Here is a 19052-nt window from a genome sequence, read left to right on the forward strand (position 1 = left end):
CCCTGTCACCAGAAGTGTGTAAAAAGGAGTTAGGGTCCCACAGCAGTTGAAATGCCAAGAAGGAACAAAGTACTATTGGAGCTTAAGAGGAGGGAGGTGGAGGACCTCAGGGAAAGCTGCTAAGGAGGTGAGGTAGCAACTGGGTCTATTAGGGTGGGAAGGAGATGAGAGGCAGGGATGGGGGCAAGGGCCAGGTCCCATACTAGCAGCCTGAGCAAAGCAGAGGTGTGCAAGGGCCTGACATGTTCGTGGGGTTGGTGTGGCAGGGAGAGGGGAGATAAGGAAGGCAGAAAGAGTGTAAGCTCCAGTGAAAGGTGAAATCCACCCCAAACAACTCCCTTCCTCACGTCACTTTTACTCACCCAATCCTGGGAGGTTACTGGACTTTTCAGAGAACAAGCTGGTCCCAATTCATCCTTGTGGCCCCAGGGCCCAGTCTAGGGAATGTCAGTGGATGCTGGTCAAATGATGGAAAGAGGGACTCTTTATAGTGTTTATTACACCAAGGACCAGGTGTTGGGTGGGGCTGGAGGGGGAAGACAGAGCTCTCATTGTCCTGTGGGTGTCCTGTGGGGCCCGCCCCCTAGCGCCCCACATGGCCACATATGGCTGGCTTCCACCCATGCCTCCTCCCCCAACACACCCCACCAGGACACAATATTACAAATGCAATGTGTCAATGCATTGCAAAGTGAACAAATGCAATGTTTTTCTGCTTTTACAAATGACATGTTTCCATCCCCTGCCAGCAGGGGCCCAGAAGAGAGGGTGGTTGAAGGTGACAGTCCATTAAAAAGATAACTTTTATAAAACTGACATAAAAGAAAGAGCCTGGGCCTAGGAGCTGAGATGCCACCCTGGTAGGGGAGCATAAACATGGGTGGGGGCTACCCTGCCTCGTTTGCTTCATTCTCAGTAGGGTGGAATGGGCTGCTGGGCTCAGGGCCAGTGGGAGCTGAATCCAGGAGGCCCCTGGAGCTCAGGGCCTGGCTAGGCTCCAGGACTGCATCATCTCCTTGGGGTATGGGCCAGAGGAGGTACATCTGGGGTCAACAGGCAAATTTCCAGTCTTGATGCTGGAGGACCCCACCCCAGAGTGGGAAACTGGCAGGGCTGGGACTGGCATGCCTGAAGCTTCCAGAGGCTCCAAGGTGAAACTGACTTAGCCTGTGCTGCACAGCTGGTTACCAGACCCGGAGTCCCACCTCCAAGGCCCTTGCCTATTCTTCTGGGGATGACAGGGAAAGGGCACAAATGGCAGGATATGGTTCTTGGAAGCAAGAGGGAACCCAGAAAGGGGATGGGGAGAGTAGGATTTAGAGAAGACAGAAAAGTGCAAAGGGGCCCTGCTGGGAGGCAGGCCACTGGCCCAGTCAAGCCTCTGCCCCATAGTACCTCAGATTAGCATTTTTCCTTCTCTGGGCCTCAGTTTCCCATCTATCAAATGAGGAGGTGGACTTGATTTTTTTTTCTCCAGTCCTTCTATAATCAAAGTTCTACCCAGAATTCTGGGGGTGGGGGTGGGGTGGGTGGGGAGGATGAAGTAGGCCTCACATGCCGAGAGCAAAGAGAGGCCTAAGTCATAAAAGAACCCCACGGCCCTGAGTGGCTGGACCTGACCTCTGTCCTGCAACACTACCTCCCTTCCACCCTCCTCCTTCATGGGTCAGGTTGGTCCAGGCCTCAGGGAAGGCACTTCGGGGACAAGTTGGGAAGGACAGCAGAGGACTGCTGTCTGGTTTGGCATCGAAGACCCTCAGCTTATGGTCTGGGGAGCAACACAGACAAAGGGGCAAGACTTTGCTTTTGGGTGTGGGTCCCAGGTCCAAAGCCTCTCTTGCAATGACGCTGCCACACAGGCCTGCAGAGTCCCCTGGCATTGGCACATTAAAGTATAAATTACCCCGGACCTGAGGAAGCCCAGGGTGCAGTCTGTTATGTGGCCCCGGGCCACACCATTCGTCACAAGGTATCGGGGCCCCCGCCAGCCGATTCCTGGGTGTCTACGCAGTACAGGGCCACCTTGGGGGTGGAGCCGGGATGTCGGGGGTAGGTGCCCTCCCGCACTAGGCGCCGGCACCACACGCCCTGGCCCACGCTGATGCTCTGCAGCGCTGGGAGGTGGAGGAGCAGCTTCTCGGGCGGGGGCACCAGGCCTGTGCCCGACAGGTCCAGCTCCTGCAGGGAGCCCAGGCCTGAGAACACCTCAGCTCCTGCCCACTTGAGCTTGGGGTTGCCAGACAAGTCCAGGACCTGCAGGCCCTGCAGCTCACGGAAGCCATAGGGCGCCAGCTGGGGGAGACCCTGCAGGCTGCCCAGTGACAGGTGTGTAAGGCCGGCCAGCCCCTCAAAGGCCCTGGGGCCGATGGCCACCAGCGGGTTCCCGTCCAGGCTCAGGTAGCGCAGGGGCAAGTCCCGGAGGTCTGGCACAGTGCGGAGACGGTTCCAGGCCAAGTTCAGGCTCTGAATGGTGGGTGCAGGCGGGCTGGCCCGCGAGGTCGGGGGCACCAGGCGGTGGAGGAGGTTATGGGAGAGGTCCACGTGCAGTGCCCTGCCTTGGCTATGCGTGGTGAAGGCGGACACAGAGACCTCACGGAGCCGGTTGTGGCTTAGGTTCACGTCACTCAGGGGTGAGCTGGTGAAGCTCTCGGCCAGCAGGGCTGCCAGGCCATTGTGGCTGAGGTCGAGTGACTCCAAGTAGCGAAGGCGGGAGAAGGCTGTGGGTGAGATGCTGGTGAGCAGGTTGTGGCTGAGGTCCAGGCCAGCCAGCGTGGTGTAGCCTGGCCCCGCCAACACAGACTCATTCACAGTCTCCAGCCGGTTGGAGGACAGGTCCAGGTGGGCTGTGTCCAGGGGGATGGGCACGGGCACAATGTGGGGGCCCAGGCCGCTGCAATCCACCCGTGTCAAGCTGAAGCTGTCGAAGAGGCCAAAGGTCTCCACCTCGCACTGGCATCCGGGGAAGCAGGGCCGGGTGGTCTGGGCCCCGCTCGTGGCCAGCAACAGCAGCAGGGGCGGCAGCAGCAGGGGCCACGGCATGGTGGGGGCTAGGAAGAGAGCCGCAGGTGAGGGCTGGCAGCAGGTACCAGAGGGCTCCCACCCTCCCCATAAGACACCAGCTGATGTATCTGCAAGTTGTCACCAGCCCCTCAGTGCCACCCAGATGCTTTCCCTCAATACTCCTCCTTGTAGAATTCCTAGTCCCTGATCCTCTCTGGCCTCAGTCTCCCTATCCGTATGGTAAAGATGGTTAGGCCAGATGATTGGATTTTAAACTAGGAGCAGCAGAACTTTCTAAAGATTGCAGATGAAAGCGGGTCTGTTCTGGCTGAAGTAAGGGTGGAGGCCTGGAGCCTTCCATGCCTGCTCACCGCCCCTGCTGTAGGTTGTTAAGGAATCCAGTTGGAAATGCACTGGACAAGATGGGTCTTTGGCTGGCCTCTCCAGCTCTGATGGTCTAGGGTCCATGGGCTGGTCCTGACCCAGGTCCTACCGGGGAGAGGCTCACAGTTTAGGGGTCAGGGTGTTCCATTCATCTCTGCCGGGCACGTGCTATGTGCTGGGTGCTGTGCTAGCTGCCTCCCTGCACAGGCTTACTTAACCCTAACAACCACGAAAATCGCAAGGCAGCAACTTCTGTCACCACTTCATGAAGAGGGAACTGAGACTTAGGCTCAGAAGTCCTGTACGGCCACACATAAGGGGGAGCAGCACCCGATGTAGTACAGAGGAAGCAGGGCTCACTGCCGCTGTCTGGCAGTGCTGAGCCATGTCCAGGCCCGCATTCCAGCTTCTCAGACGGAGGCCCCTCTCGGCAAGGGGAGGAGGGGGACCTGCAATGACTGCCCCCACCTCACTCCTTTTGTGGGTAACAATGGCTAGGTCCACAGTCCTAAGCCCCCTTACCTAGTCTGGCCTCCAGAGGCAGGATCCCGCATTCCAACAGGGGACCCTGTGTCTAGACTTCCAGATGGGCTCTGGGTACACCTGTGCCAAGCCCCTTCCCCTGTGCCCTGCCCCCGCCCCCAGCTCTTAGAGCTATTACACCTCTTTGGCCTTTCCTTTAACTCAGGGCAGGCAGCTGGGCTGTTTCCCCCATTATACAGATGAAGAAACAGAGGTTCAGAGAGGAAAAGGGATTTACCCGAAACCAGTAAAAAGCAGGGCAGGACTAGAACCCAGGGCCACTCAGTTCCAATACCTCTATTTTCATTTATTGCCTCCAGCAGGACTAGGAGGAGATGGGGTCCAAAAGGGGCTCTTCCCACTGACGTGTGCTATGCAAGCCACTTCCCCTCCGCTGGCTTCAGTTTCCCTCCCCGGACAATTATCACAGTAGCTGCTATCATCCCAGGCACTATGTGTACGCTGTCACATTCAGTCCCCATACCGACGCATGTCTGTCTGCCCCAAAGCCTGTGCACTGTAGCTCCCTGGACAGTGGTGCTCGTAGGAGGATGAGAGGGTTGAACAGTGAAAGCTTCTAAGTGGACAGGTCTGTGGTCACACACCGCTCCGGCCACACAGCAGCCACTCCGCTCAGGAGATAGAAGGCACCAAGCTTCACTCCGGCAAGTTCTTTAGCTGCTCTGTCCCACTGTCCTCTCTTCCTGTCACTGGCCTTCAGGGAGGGGTGGACCAGGGACCTGCCCACCTTCCGGGCTTGGGGGTGTGTGGAGGGAGCAGCAGGATAGTATTACCAGCCCCACATGAAACTTTAAAGGGGCAGCCACTTGATCTGCCCTCTGGCTCTGAGCGGGGGCAGGGGAAGTGGGGCTGTTCCCCCACTCCCCGGGCTCCACCCCACTATGTGCGCCCCTCTTCTCCACCCCTTCTTTTGTACCATCCAATTTGAGGATTAAACCCGGCCCAGGTGCATCCTGGGCTTGGTCCCAATTGAGGCAGGACAGAGTGTTCCAATGTCTGGAACTAAAAGAAAAATATTAAGTTGCTTCATGCCCTTTTGTTCCCAGGGTGAGCTTTTCACTGCAGGGGTTCATTACCACTCAGGGCCTCACCTTCCCTGTTAAGCCGATCTGCTCATACCCTCCTTTCCTGGTGTTTAAACAAACACCACACACACAAAAAGGCCCCAAGATTACCCTCTGGTTCCCAAAGGTGATTATACAATGTGTCTCTTAAGTGCTGAAGGGCCCCTCTCCCGAGCTCCTGCTTATGTAACCGGCAGCCCCTACAGGGCCCAACGCTTCCCCTCGCCCTCCAGAGAGGGGCCTCTCGCTGCCCCCATCCAGGCCTCAGCTTCGTCCACTATAACTCCTGCCCTCCCCTCCTCATATAAGTTGATGCAACACTCACTCAAGTGCAATGCAAACTGTGAAGAACTGTGTACACATGCTGGGTGGTCATCGCCAAGCCAAAGCGGCAATGCTGGTGACAGCTGATACCTGGGCAGCAGAAGCGTAGATCGCGACCCCCCTGAAAAACTGTGCTTGTGAATCCTCCCAGGGCATCTTGCTCAGCCCTGCACAGTGGACCCCTCTCCCTGGGCCCCGGCTCTGGGCCAGGCCTGGACATGGAGTGGAGAGTGCTGACGGTGACAGAACCAGTCCTCACTATGTGCTAGGGCTAGACACGTGTTCCCTCATGCAATCCTCAGTCACTCCAGGAGGTCAGCAGTCCACTGTCCACGTTAGAGTGGGGGAAACTGAGGATGAGAAAGGAAGGTGGCAGAGGCAGGAAGCGAACTCAGGCCTTCATAACCTCGTCATTGGCTTGGTTCACATGGAACATGTACATCGGTGTATTGCTGGGAAAACGAGAGCTAAGTGTCCATAGGCCCAGGGCCACGCTCCGGTTGCCGCTGACGGCTGTAACGAGGGAGGTGCCAAGCTTTCTCATACTCAATGTCTCTGGGGCTTTCCTGAGGTCGCAGTGGAGCCCAGGGACCTCTCAGGGGCATCACAAACGGCTGGGAGAAGAGAAGGGAGAAATCCCAGAGCGGCCTCACAACTTTGGACCCAGAAGGGGGCATAGGCAGAGGTGCGGGCTGGAGGTCTCTGATGGTCAGTGCCCCTGTTCTGCTCAGAGGAAACATCCCCTTTGGGGTAATGTAAGGTGGGGTGCCTTCACATGTGTGTCTCAGAGACGCTGGGGTCTGGCACTCTGGCTCCAAGCCTCTTAGCAAAAAGAGCCAAGGGGAGAGCACAACTTTCCCAGGAAGAGACTGAGGGAAGAGAAAGAAAACTCCTGCTGGGGTGCAGCCCTTGACAGTTTCCAAGAGACTTTTGCTCATCTGAGCTGCGAGGCCTGCAGAGCAGGGTGTGCAATCCCTCACTTTAGTGACGAGGAAGCTGCGGCCCAGAGAGTGTGCAGTGACTTGTCCGTGGAGCCCTGGGGAGGCGGTGGCAGGTGGCGCTCAGGCTCTGGTCTCCTGACTCAGGCCTCGGGCTTCCCAGCCCACTTGAGATGGCTGTGGAAGTCTCCTAGGGATCTTGTGGAGTCAAAAATAGAATGCTCAGAAGAGTCTGCAATCTCATGGAAGAGGCTGATGCCATAATGCTAGGGATCATAAGGGTAAATTGCATGTTGGAAAATTATAACTGTGCATTAAAAAAAACAAAACACCTAAATCCTAATTTTAGAAAAGTCTAGAAGAAAATATGTCAACCCAATAGTGGTCTTTCTTTAGAAGGCAGAACGTCGAATGATTCAAACATGTCTTAATCTCCTTTCTGGCCCTTATTTCCCTTCTTATAGTAAGTTTTTACACATAAAACACACAGAGTAACAAAGTCTCCTAACACGACTGCCTCATGGCCACGTCTGCTTTCTCCGGTCTGGCTAGCCACCATCTCTGAGTCTCGGTCTCCTCATCTGTAAAAGAGAGATGTAATCGCCATCTCACAGGCCTGTAATGAAGAGGAAACACAATGGTGGAAGGGAAGGTGCAGTGTGGGCTACCTCGCCTTCCTCCATGGATGGGAGGGAGTGGGTGGGGAATCAGTGGGTGGGCCTGACCCCATCTCTCTTCCTCCTTCCTCCAGCCAACATGTATCAAACATGAGACAGCTCCTACCAGCGCCCTCCTGGAAAGCAGTGCTATCCAGGGAAGCCACACTATGTTGTTTCTCAACAGGGCTGCTGGATCGGAGAAAGGATGAGCAATGTGAGTCCCTCTTGACAAAAACCACTAGCCTCAGCTCCATGGAGAGGAAAGGTCTTCACAGAAAGCCAGAGGCCTTGGACACCAACTTGCAGCGTGAACCGCACAAGTCACTTTACCTCTCTGGACCAGTTCCTTCAGCTGTGAATCTGGGATGGTAATGATGGCCCCATCAGCCTTAGAGAGGATGACTGTGAACATGAGATTGAGAAGATGAATACTTCTATAGGGAAATGAGGCCTCAAGGGGTGGAAGCCAGATAATGGAAAAACTGTGCCTCTTCATTCTACCTATACCCACATCCACTGCAGACTGAATTAATCAGCGATAGCACTAGACCTCTACTAAGTGCAAGGCAGTGTGCTAGGCCCCGTGAGTGTATGTCGGGGAGGCACTGTCCTCATGGGGCTTACAGATCAGCAATGGGGACAGGGAACCAACTCCTAACAAGACCATGAGCACCTGCCTTGGACCCAGGAGACCAGGACTCTAGTCTCAGGTCTGCTACTAACTGTGTAACCTTTACAGCTTTCTTTCTTGGAGAGTTGGTTTTCTTATCTGTGTGGTATTGACTCTGCCTCCCTCTCTCTGGGACCTGTGATCTATCCTCAGGAGAAAAGGAAAGGCAGACAGGTAGTCACCACTGAAGGCCAAGGGAGGATCTGTGGCCCAAGATACATCACTTATTTTCTAAACCCCAACCTGCAGAGAAAAGACATCTATTATCAGCGAGGTTACAAAACACAAGGGCAGCAGGACAAGGGCTTAGTAACTGTACCCATCCTTGGTTTGGGGGACATAGCATAAGGGCCTCTAGGTGGGGCCATGAGCTATTTCTTTCTGGGCCCACTGCAACTCTAAGGAAAGTTTGCTGATGGCCCGTGAAGTCCAAAGAGTCAGTGGTGTGGCTCCAACAGGCCCCACACAGGTCTTTGCACTGCGATACTGCATACCTCACAAGGAGAGCCTCTAAAACAGCTTTGGCTACATCACTCCCCTCTCAAAAACCTCCTGACTTCTACTTTTACCTACAGAAACCAAGTTCTCCCTGGCATAGAGGTATGTGCACATTGTCCCTACCTTCCTCCCTCCTCCAGCTGAACTCCCCGTCTTGATTTGAACCTATGGCGACAGCCTCTGAATGACTCTCAGCCCCTGCTCAGAGTTCCCCAAACGCAGAGAATTCCAGGGCTAGGGAGCTGAAGGCCCCTCAGAGATCATGGGTAACCGAGGCCCAGAGCGGGGTGATGATGGCAAGGAAACAGTGGAGCAGGCCCAGGACCTGAGTTCTGATGCCTCCCACAACTGCCAGGACCACCGCATCTGCATCCACCAGGCCTGCCCTGGCCCCGCCAGTGGAACAAAGCCCGTTCTGTCCACTCAGGCTCCCAGGCCACCTCCCTTCCTTGCTCCCCAGGCCTCTCACACCACACTACTGGCACGCCTCCTTCAGATGCACACCGAGTAAATTCTCTGTCGTTATTTACCTGCCCATTTCCTGACTTGAAGTGTGAGCAGCTTGGGACAGTGACCCTGCCATCTTGACCTGTTCATCTTCTCCCCTAACTGGGGCCAGAGCCAGGCCTGGCAGGCACGGCAAACATGTTGGACGAATGATGAGTCCAGAAGTTGAGAGTCAACCTCAGGACTCAGACCGGCTGTGAATCCAGCTCTGTACCTGCTGGCCTCGGGGTGAATGTGAAACATTCAGCTCAACAACTGCCACCTGCGAAGTGCTGAATGCACAGGAGATGATGGTGATGATTTACTAAGCTTCCTGGAGGCAATGACTGTGTTATTCTTCGTTCTGTTCCTCCCCACCAAAGGCACCTGGCAGGTCTGTGACTGCTTGTGCTGACATTCTCTGGTCACTGTGGTGTCTCTTGGCAAAGACCCAGTCTCCCTCCTTCTCTGGGGAGACCTCTCTGGGGTCAAGGGTTCCAGCTCTGGTCCTCCTGGCCCCAGCTGCCTGCCCATGGTGCTGCACCCCAGCATCTCTGGCCGAGATATTTGGCACAACTTCAAGAGGGAACCCCTGGCATAGGAACGAGGTGGGCAAGGGGCCGAGTACCCACCTGAGAAGGGCTTTGTCTCCACTGGCTGTTCAATGCTGAGCGGCCTCCCACCCTGCTTATGTTCGCCATGAGCTCACTTGAGCTGACGCCGACAAAATCCCCAGGTGGAAATTCCATTAACATCCTGGCCCCTGACCACTGAGTCAGTTCTGGAGACACAAGGCCAAAAGAATGTCAGGGCCAAACTCCCAGAGCCTTGAGGGCTGGCTCTTCCAACACAAGCGCTAAAGCCACACATCTGTACAAACACGCCCGCTCGCCACGCACTTCTACACCAGCAACTCACTTCTGCGTCACAGTCCTCGACCGCGGGGATTACTGTCCCTGTTTTGCAGACAAAGAGACTGACGCTATTCAGCTGGGTAAGGGAGGAACCAGGTCTAAACTCAGGAGTCTGAGCCCCAAATCCAATGCTCCTTATATCACTGCCTCAACTTACAAATGAGCACGTGTGGAGGACAGCTGGAGCTGACCATGCTGGACCATAACTATGTTTACCTGTCTGTCTCCCTGTGGGCAGGGATGGGGTTAGATTCACTTTTTATGTCCTTGGAGCTGAGCACCGGGCCTGGCGCAGAACAGGTACCACAGGAAGATACAGCAGGCATTTAGAATATGACCACCTTGCCAAAGGACACCTCTCAACCTTCCTGGTGCCTCTGCAACTCTTATCTGTCCAGTCACCTTGCAAGATCAGCGGGTTAGATGGCACTGTATCTATTTTACAGCTGCATAAAGAGACCCAGAGAGGCTCCGTGATTTGTCCAGAGTCACACAGCCAGTGAGGACAGAGGCTGGCCTCAGGATCCAGGTGTTCTGACACCCAGGGCCTGGCCTCCTCCATGACATCACCCCTGGTGCAGGTGGCCCTGGAGGTGCAGCAACCCTGCCCAGGGAGGTTAATCAATGGGAATGGACAGGGTTTCCAAAGCTATGTTCTCTTTCCTGAAGCTTTTCCAGTTCCCTTTGGTCTGAGGCAGCATGTGTGGACACGGGCAGGCAGTATGGGACAGTCAGGCACACCGGCTCCAGCCCCACGGTGCCTCACCTGCAAGGAGGCCTGCGTGTGCCCTCTCCCCTCTGAGTCCGAGTCTTCATCAGTAACAGGGTGAGAAACCACGTACTGCTCCTGCGGGCCACTGGGGTGATTACATGAGGTAAAGTGAAGACTCAGGCCCAGGCCTGGTACACCCTAGTGCTCACTGCATGTGGGTTCCTGCCCTCTACTGGGTGATTTCAAAGGCCAAGTAAGAAAAAGGAGCTGCGACACCAGTAGATCCAAAGGCAAGGCAGGGGCAGAGGATAGATAAGACTCTAATATGGATTCTTCCTTGGATTCGCTCCCAGTGCACCACCCAGGGTGGTGCTGACCAGGCTCCACCAGGGAGTTGGTAAAGGGATCTGGAAAGGTCACAGGGGCCAAAGTGGGCTGAAGCAGCCATGTCACCAGTGACAGAAGGAGGGCAGAGTGAGATTTGGCAGCTGCCTTTGGGTGGGTGGGTCACTGTCTTTCCCCTCCCTCACCCCCAATCCTGCCCAGGTCAGTTTCAGGAGGCCTCCTGGCCTGGATTACTGCAACAGCCTTGTTCCTGGCCCCTTGCCTCCAACTGCCAGCTTTACTGGGCACCAGAGCAGAATCCCAACAGAAGACCAGGACCCCACCACTAATCCCAGTTTAAAACCCATCCTGTAGAGGGAGCTTGCCAGTCTAGAGGCCTGTCTCACTCCTCAGCCTTTGCACAGGCTGTTCCCTCTGATGAAGATGACAAAAACGCTCTCTGTCTTCTATGCAAACTCTCACTCATTTGATTCAAAAGCCACCTCCTCTGTGAGGTCTTCCCAGTCTAACTTGACCCTCATACGGTAAAAGGTCTCACCCTCCCCCTAGGCTCCTGTGGCCCCTGGGATGCCTGTCAAAATATGATACATTTTGCGGTGTGTGGCCATCTCCCAGCCTGACTGTCCAGCTCTACTCTTGTGTGGGACCTGGCCATGTGAAGGGAATAGACTAGATGAGTAAAATGTCCTGGGAAGAAAGCTTCCCTCTGCTTGGAGACGGTGTCAATCAGTCCAAGCTTGCAGGGTACTTAGGGCTTTACCAGGTGGTGAAATCAGGTTTAGGACCATAGTAGATGCTGGCTCTGCCTTCTATTATCGGTGAAATCCAACAAACGTCTGTACCATGATCCAGACTAAACCTCTTCTCATTTTATTAGCACATGTAACCCATTATCCTATTTAACATTCACAACAGGTCAATGAGACAGGAATTACCATTCTCATTTGAAGGATGAGGAGACTGGGAATCAGAGAGGTAGAGTTACTTGCTCAAGGCCACAGAGCTAGGAAGCAATGAAGTAAGAAAAATCTTCTGACCCTAAGAAGCCAGAGGAATGTTTCCTAGAATTACCAATCCCACCCTGTCATGCCTGCTTAAACCCTCCAGCAGCTCTCTACTGCCTAATCCTCAGCTCCTAGGCCCAGCATTCAAGGCCCTCTGTTTGGCCTCTGCCTTAACTTCCAGCCTCAAGTTGAATTCCAACCCTCCCTCCCCAACCTTGCATTTGACAGCCCACAATGCTGATCACCCCTGTGCTGTGTCAGAATACACAAAGCCATGCAGCGCAGTTCCCCCATGGGAGATACTCCCTGCCTCCCTCCCAGATGCATTCACCTGGCTTCCCAGGCAGGCTGCTTTCTATCAGTTCCTTCCTGGGTTGCAGGGGCTCCAGGCCCATCTTACTTCATCCCTATCTAACTTCAAAGCCATCTCCTCTCTTTCCTTTCAAAAGAGCAAATTAGTGCTTGGGACTTGGTCAAGTCAGAATGGAGGTGTTAAATATCAAAGTGTTCCCAGGTTCTAGGATCTCAACCAGTCAACCAGAACAGGAAGGGAGGAGAGAGGCTGTCAATACCTCCCTTTCCAGAAGGGAAACTGAGGCCCAGAGAGGGAAAGGAAAGTGTCCACAGTTGCCTCCTCCCCAGGTGAGTGGCTTGTGCCCCATCCTTCATGTCTGCAGCATCAGGCAAAGTTCTAGGTTAAACACTGGGGCAGGGTGGGGGTAGAAGGTGTTAGGGTTATCTTTGCCACCCAGGATCAAAAGCCCAGCAGGCTCCTGCCTAAGTCCTCCCTCTCAGGTTGGACCTGTGCTCTGCAAGCCTGGACTTATTGGAAGGGTAGAGCAGGCAGAGAGGAAGGATCAGAAGTTCCTGAGTCACCTCCTTGCCCAGGCCAAGTGGGGGGGGGGGCACTGCTCTCAGGCTGTCTCTGGCTTCCTTGGTTATTCCCACCGCATGTTCTGTCCCACGAGGGACCTGTCACTCTTATCCATAACAGGGTGACTGTGGCTCAGAAAGGCTGAGCAACTTGCCTAGTGCCCTACTGTGGGCCAGTGGACGGTCCATTGGAAACTAGTGTGAGCAAGGTTCCTCCTCCCTGCAAGGCCTCGGGCGGCAGTTGCCTTCCCATCTACGGGATCAGAGGGCTAGACCCCCTATCCCAGGGGCTAGATGCAAACGGAAAGCAGATCTCAAAGCGGAACTGGGGACTGGGGCTGGCCTCTCCGACAAGCAGTCGCGTTTCTCGGTCACATACACTTTCTCCGAGAAGCGTGGAGTGTGCAACACCGCCTGCCCACTCCTCTTCTCACTTCAGCCCCAGATCGGGGCCCAGGACCGGGTGCTTACCTCTCTCCTTCCAGCTGGTTCGGCTGGGGTGTCCGGCACGCTCTGTCCAGCCTTGGCTTAGGTCAGTGCCCAGGCATTGCCGATTCCTACATCCACCGATCCTATACTATCCCCTCGTGGCTCTAAGGACCCCTGGAGGTGAATGAGGGGACGGTTGCCAGCGCCCCCTGCCCGGGCTGCAGCGGGGAGGAGGACGGGGGCTGTTGCCCGAGGAACCAGGAGAAAAGTTTGAAGCCAAGTCGGGGGCCCTGGCGGACAGCAGGGGAGCGAGGAGTCGGGGCGGTGTCTGGCTCTCGGCGCGCACACACTCCACGGCCACCCAACCCAGACACGTCGACAGGCACAGACCACGTACGCGGGCACACAACGACGCGCCCACCAACATCTATAGCCAAATGCGGGCCCACGAAACGCGGACATAGGCGCGAAACAGCCTCCTCGAATCACGGACACACAAAAGCACAGGCAGATACACGTCCCAGGAACAAAATCCACAAAGACTCGCAAACGCGAGATGCACGTGTCCGCACAAAGACCCTAGAGGCGCCGGTCCACGCCCACGGCCCCCTGGCAGAGCCTTTGTCTCCTGAAAGCCCCCTTCTAGGTTCGGGTTCCCCACTCCGGCTGAGCCCCCGGCGTCAGGCGGCCGCTGCTGACGCCCTGGGTCCAGGAAAAGTTGAGGGCCCCCCGGCCCCGCCCCTGCTTCCAGCGCCGCTCGCCCGCCGGATGGAGCAGCGAGGTTAGGGTCGGGGCTCCGGTCCTTTGCCCGCTGCGCGGACTCCCGCTCCGCCCCGGGGACGCGCACCCACCTGGAAGCCTGCACCGCACCCGCCTCGGCACGCTCACCCAGGCGGCCCGGCCGCGGGCTCTCGGGCCAGCGCTTTTCTCAGCGCGGCGCGGCCCGCCCCCCGCCCGACGCTGGGCGCTCCCACAGCCCCCCAGCCCGCCCCGCGCCCAGTGGCGGCTCAGGCCGGCCGCCCGGCGACTTAGGGAGTGTCTCTAAAGTGCCGGCCTTTCTGGGCACGCTCCCCGCTCCGCCCCCCGCCCGCCGGCAGAGCCCGCGCCGAGCCCGGGTTCCACCCTAGGGAGCGTCTCAAAAGTGCTCACGTAGCTCCCGCCCATTCCAGTCGGCCTTGCTCCCAGCTTACTGCATCCCGGGTCCCTGCCCTCTTCCCCGGAGCGCCTGAGCAATCTAAGCAGATGGGCCGCACGGTCGGGAACATCTGGAGGTCGCTGGAGTGTGTGTGTGTGTGTGTGTGTGTGTTGAGGGAGACAGAAAGAGGAGAGAGAGATGTCGGTAAGGAAGAGATTGGGTGGTAAGGGTTCCCTCTTCTCGCGTTCATCACCCCACTTTTTAAAAACGAGTTAAAGAGGAGGTCCAGAGATGTTATTGAGAGGGAGACCAAGAGTCTGAAGCAGAGATAGAGTGGCTGAAAGACGAACTCGCAGAGAAGAGCAGGGCTCCGGGAGAAAGGCTGGCAGGAGAGGAGAGAGGAAGCAACAGACTTTTTGTTTTCTTTCTGGAGGGAACCATGGACTTCTGGTTGGATTTCTAAGATGGGAAACTGAAAGTGTGACTAGGCAGCAGTTTAAGTCTATTCCTCCCTCTGCAGCCCGCCCTCTCTTACCCCTCTTTATGGGAAAAAGGGCAGGAAAGCATTCAGAAAAACTTTTTAACATAGGGGTTGGGGGGAGAAATTGCCTGGTGGATGCATTTCCTACAAGGAGGTATAGGAGAGAGTTTGAGTCTCCTTGTCTAAACACCAGACAGCATGGTGGGGTGAGGGAGTGTGGGTTCTCAGGCACCCAAGAGGTATATGGCCTGGGGGTTGAGGGAGGTTTTGGCCTTGAACCCTGGACCTCCCAGGAACTTTCCTGCTGTGCAGAGATTAAGCAATGTTCCCCTTGCATTGGTCCAGACTTGCACATCCAGTCTTATTGCTCCTTCTTTCCTTACTACCTAATTTTTTTCATTAAAAAAAAAATTGCTCGGGCTTGTGTGTGTGTCTGCCTATTTGCCTGGGGAAAGAGGTAGGTAAGTACGGAGATGGGAAGGGAGGAGTAGAGAAGCCACCACCTCAGGCCTTGGGGGCAGCAAAGTCAAATCTGCTTCCCAGAAAACAAAGTGCTCTTGCAGGTCCTCCTCTGACACTCAGTCTGTGCGCTTGTGTGGTCCAGGCAACTCTGCTTACCTGGGCTGAGACCTGGGTCCCTGAGGGTTAGGGGGATGCAGAGAAAAGGCTGGGAGCCTGGTCTTATCAGTATGGGACAAGGAGAGCTCCCCCTCTCTCCTTTCTGCCTATCATCCTCCCCCAGTTGGAATCCCAGCTTTTAGAACCCGGAGACCAACAGCTCAGACATCTCTTCAAATGGACTCTGAAATTGTACTACAGGCCCCTTTGCATCCAGTCACCTCCTCACAGTCATGTTTAATAAGTGGGCCGTTGAGATTCAACTCTGCATCCCCTAGTGGTTCTCTGTGCATCCTCGGGCCCTTAAGAGGGCTCGGGGCCCTTCTTGCGCCTACCTCTGCCTAGAGGGGAGGGAGACCTGTAAAGCAGTGTTTGGTGAAGACCCCAAGATTGGACAGGGTTCAGGTTCCAGCCCTGCTGCTTACCAGCTCTGGGCAACTTTAGGGAAGTTACCTAATCTCTCTTCATTTCTGCAACTGGAAAAGAACTGTTGTGGGGGGTAAACAGGTAACTTAGTCAAGCATTAGTCCTGTTCACAGGAAACACCGTTGTGAGTTGTTATTGCCATTATTATTCCACCAAGACGTCACTCATCGGGGACAGGGTAGAGTCTGGAAAGCTAAGCAGGTCTGGAAGGGGAGGAGAAAGGGGAATTGTCACGTGACCTCTGCTCATCTAGCCCACCTGCTGGCCACCTTGTCCTCTCTCACTGGGGAAGGGACCTCTTGCAAAGGACCCCCTTTTGCCCAGGCCTAGAAAACCTGCATCCTCCCCTCCCTGATGTGGCATTGTGCAGTGTGGCTCAGACTCAGCAACTGAGCAATGGAGAGATATGCTCAAGTCCCAGGGAACCTGGGGATGCAAACTCCCACGGTCCTTTACACGCAGCACTAGCCAGTGGGGCTGGAGGCTCCAGGCCTCTCCAAAGGGCCTCTCCTTCAGGTAAGCCTGACAAACCACCCTTCATACCTTGGCTGGTGGCTATCGGCAGTTTCAGAGGACTTCTACATTCATCATTTTCCTTGAGCTTCCCTAAATAGGAGGTGGCCTCCAGGGACTTTGGGTGGGGACTCTCCATCAGTCCTCCCCGCTCCCCCACAAGGGTCTCTGCCTCCAGGCTCCCCGCCTGTCTGTTGTCCACACTGCAGCAAAAACGACCTTTCTAGACTGCACATCTGCAAAATGGATCATGACATTTGCCCTCTTAAAACCATTCAGTGGTAAAAGCCAGACTCCTTGCTTGACATTCAAGGCCCCTATGATATGCTCCCCTCACTCCTATCTCTTCAGCCACATTTCTGGCCACTCCCCTCTTACACATCCCAAGCACTAGTCCTCTAGTCACAGGGAACTAGATGGAGGGAGGAGAGGGAGGGAACTGTCTCTGCGTTCTTCAAATCTCTGTTCAAATTCCCCTCTCCAAGGAAGCCCTTGGCCTGGCAAAGTTGGCCCCTCCTTCTATTATGTTGCCACACCCTTTGTACATATGCACTATCACTTTCGCCATTCTCATCACCCTTCTTCTGCTCATCTTGGGTGTTATCCCATGCCAGGGACTGTGCTGGATACTTTTAAGGTTATCACATCCTTTAATCCCTGTAGCAACCAGCCAAGATTGATAGTGGTGAGGCCCAGAGAGGGCAAGAGATCTGTCTGGGGTTACATAGCATGTTCTCTGCAGACCTGAAACAGGGCTCTGGGCTTTCTACTATTTTACAATCCATACAAGAAGCAGAATGGGGTGTAGTAGGGAGGCCTTGGAACCTAGGAGTCCCAGGTGAAAACCATTGCTCTATCCCTGGCTACCTATGGGCTTTGGGCTAGTCACTCCCTGCCCCTGAGCCTCAGTTTCCTTATCTGTAAAACAATAATAAATAAGAAACCCTATCTCACAGGGATATAGGGAGGATCAGACAAATTAATACAATATTACAAATATGTTGTAAGTTGTAGGGCGCTGTGTGCTTTTAATTGAATTACATGCCCAGCCACACTGCAGCTGGGGGTATTGGTTGAGGATCTCTTTTCTCTCAGAACTCTCCAGACTGGAGGTAAAAGGTGCCTTTAGTCCCTTTGGCTACCCACATTTTGAGAAAGCAAAAAGGTCTTTCTTTTTCTGTCCCTTATCATAGCTGTCGGGTCCTGACCAGAAAACCCTCCAAAACCAATGTATTCCCAGGAACTTCCAAGCTCTCTTAATTATTATTCTTGCTGCATTTTCTTCTTTCCAGTTGTCAGAAGCTGGCAGATCTAAAGTTAATAGAGCATCGGGACCATGTGTGGAAATAATGGAAAAGAAGAGCTGGAAGAAAAAATGCCAGTCCAACCTTCTTCTGATTCCAGGTTGGCCTGTGATATGTTGTGGTTTTTAAAAGCGCCTATGGTGATTCTGATGTCAGTACAGGGATCGGGGGACAAGGCAGAATGCCTTAGGGTTTGTAAAGTCCTTCCACACACAATCTCGTTTTTAAACTTCTAAGCCAACTTCTTGGGTAGTCTCTTATCACCTCTATTTGACAGATATGGAAATTGAGACTCAGAAGTGACTCATCCAGGGTCACACAGATAGAACTTAAAACTGGGTCTTGGAGACAGAACTCCAGCCATTCCTCTGCGGGGCCAGATTCTGTGCATGGGCTTTGCTAGTGTCTCAGCAGTCACCGTACAACAAATACTCCTCCCATCCTGCCAAATCAAATGCTTCCCTAAATATTTCTCTCCCACTCTCCCACCTCCGTGCTTTCCCCCTGCCTGGAATGACTTTCTCAGCCCAATCTACCAGCTGCAGTCCTAGCTGTCTTCCAAGCCCGGCTGCCTCCTCCACAAAGACATTTCCATCTCCCACACTTTGTCTTCCTTTGAGCCTGGAAGCACTTGGATTGTGCCTCTCTGCAGCCCCCTCTCCAGCCCTGCCTTCTGCTGCCACCTGATAACTCAACATCTTCAGCTGTTGGGGTTCCCTGAAGATTCTGGCAGTTCCTTGCTGTCTCCATGTCTTTGCTCCTGCTGTCCTCACTAAGGAAGTGCCCCTTGCCCTACCCCATCTCGTACTAATCATTCAGAATTCAGCTCAGGTTATCACTTCTTCAAGGAAGCCTTCCCTGATTGTCCCAATCCTTAACTCTACTGTTAGAGGCCCTTCCTCTGTGCTTCCATGGTACAGTGAGTGAATTAATCCATGTAGAAGGTATAGAATTGTGCCTGGATATAGTGAGCACTTGATGACTATTGACAACTACTATTATGATTTATTCATTCATTCTACAGCATGGGAAAAACATTCATAAAACTGGACAGGGAAACAGAGGCAGGGGCCTGATTTTATGGCTCAGGAGAACACAATGTGAGATGTTCTTTGGTAGGCACAGAGATTTTTTTTCTCCTACTACAGAGAAAAAAATGGAAGGTGGCTTTGACCTTGAGTATGGGGAAGAGACCCAGTAGAGAGGGAGGCTCCCTCAGTTGGAGCCATGGACTTCTGGTCGACCCTCTGAGCCAGGAGATCCTGGCTTGCAAAGAGGCAGAAGACTGTTGGTCAAATCTACCAAGGCCTCAGCCTCCAGATTTCCCAGTTTGGTGGTGGTGGTGGGGCAGCAGGAACAAATGGTTTCCTGAGTTGCTATCAGAGCTGGTATCCTGCCAGGAGGCCGGGTCCAGACCTCAGGCACTGCCCTTCCCTAGCTTGGCTTCCAGGCTTCCTCTGACCCTTTGCCCTCATCCCTGCATCCAGGAGCTAAGCTGACCTGCGTGTTCGGACACAGTATGATGGCATCTGCCACCGTGGAGGCAACGTGACAGCTGAAGGGCCCTTGGGGATCAGAACTCAGGCATTCTACTCTGTACAGGGAGACTGAGGTCCAGAGAGGGGGTGTGACTTGTCCCAGGTCATAGAGCTAATGAACGGGAAAGCTTCTAGACTCCTAGTCAAGAGCTTTTTTAAGCTCTTTGCATCACCACTGTAACTATGTATTTCCC

At 54.5% G+C, this 19052-nt stretch overlaps 1 protein-coding gene across 4 annotated transcripts; it reads right to left on the minus strand.

Moving 5' to 3' along the window:
* Positions 1 to 481: 481 nt before the first annotated feature.
* Positions 482 to 13844, minus strand: TSKU (tsukushi, small leucine rich proteoglycan). 4 transcript variants are annotated; one of them, XM_072969162.1, is made up of 3 exons: positions 12886 to 13683; positions 9199 to 9347; positions 482 to 3047 (listed from the first exon to the last, which is right to left on the minus strand). In XM_072969162.1, exon 3 carries the CDS (start codon positions 3037 to 3039, stop codon positions 1963 to 1965), a length of 1077 nt encoding a protein of 358 aa, XP_072825263.1. In that variant the 5' UTR covers positions 3040 to 3047; positions 9199 to 9347; positions 12886 to 13683; the 3' UTR covers positions 482 to 1962. The 4 variants fall into 4 exon arrangements, with proteins under 4 accessions (XP_072825263.1, XP_072825261.1, XP_031537247.2 ...); XM_072969160.1 differs by lacking the exons at positions 9199 to 9347; positions 12886 to 13683 and adding an exon at positions 13695 to 13844; XM_031681387.2 differs by lacking the exon at positions 9199 to 9347.
* Between the last annotated feature and the right edge of the window lie 5208 nt (positions 13845 to 19052).

This window comes from Vicugna pacos, chromosome 10, assembly GCF_048564905.1.
Source record: "Vicugna pacos chromosome 10, VicPac4, whole genome shotgun sequence".
NCBI lineage: Eukaryota > Metazoa > Chordata > Mammalia > Artiodactyla > Camelidae > Vicugna > Vicugna pacos.

Excerpts from the sequence above, each read along its gene's own strand:
- TSKU (XM_072969160.1), bottom strand. The coding sequence starts at position 3,039 with ATGCCGTGGCCCCTGCTGCTGCCGCCCCTGCTGCTGTTGCTGGCCACG.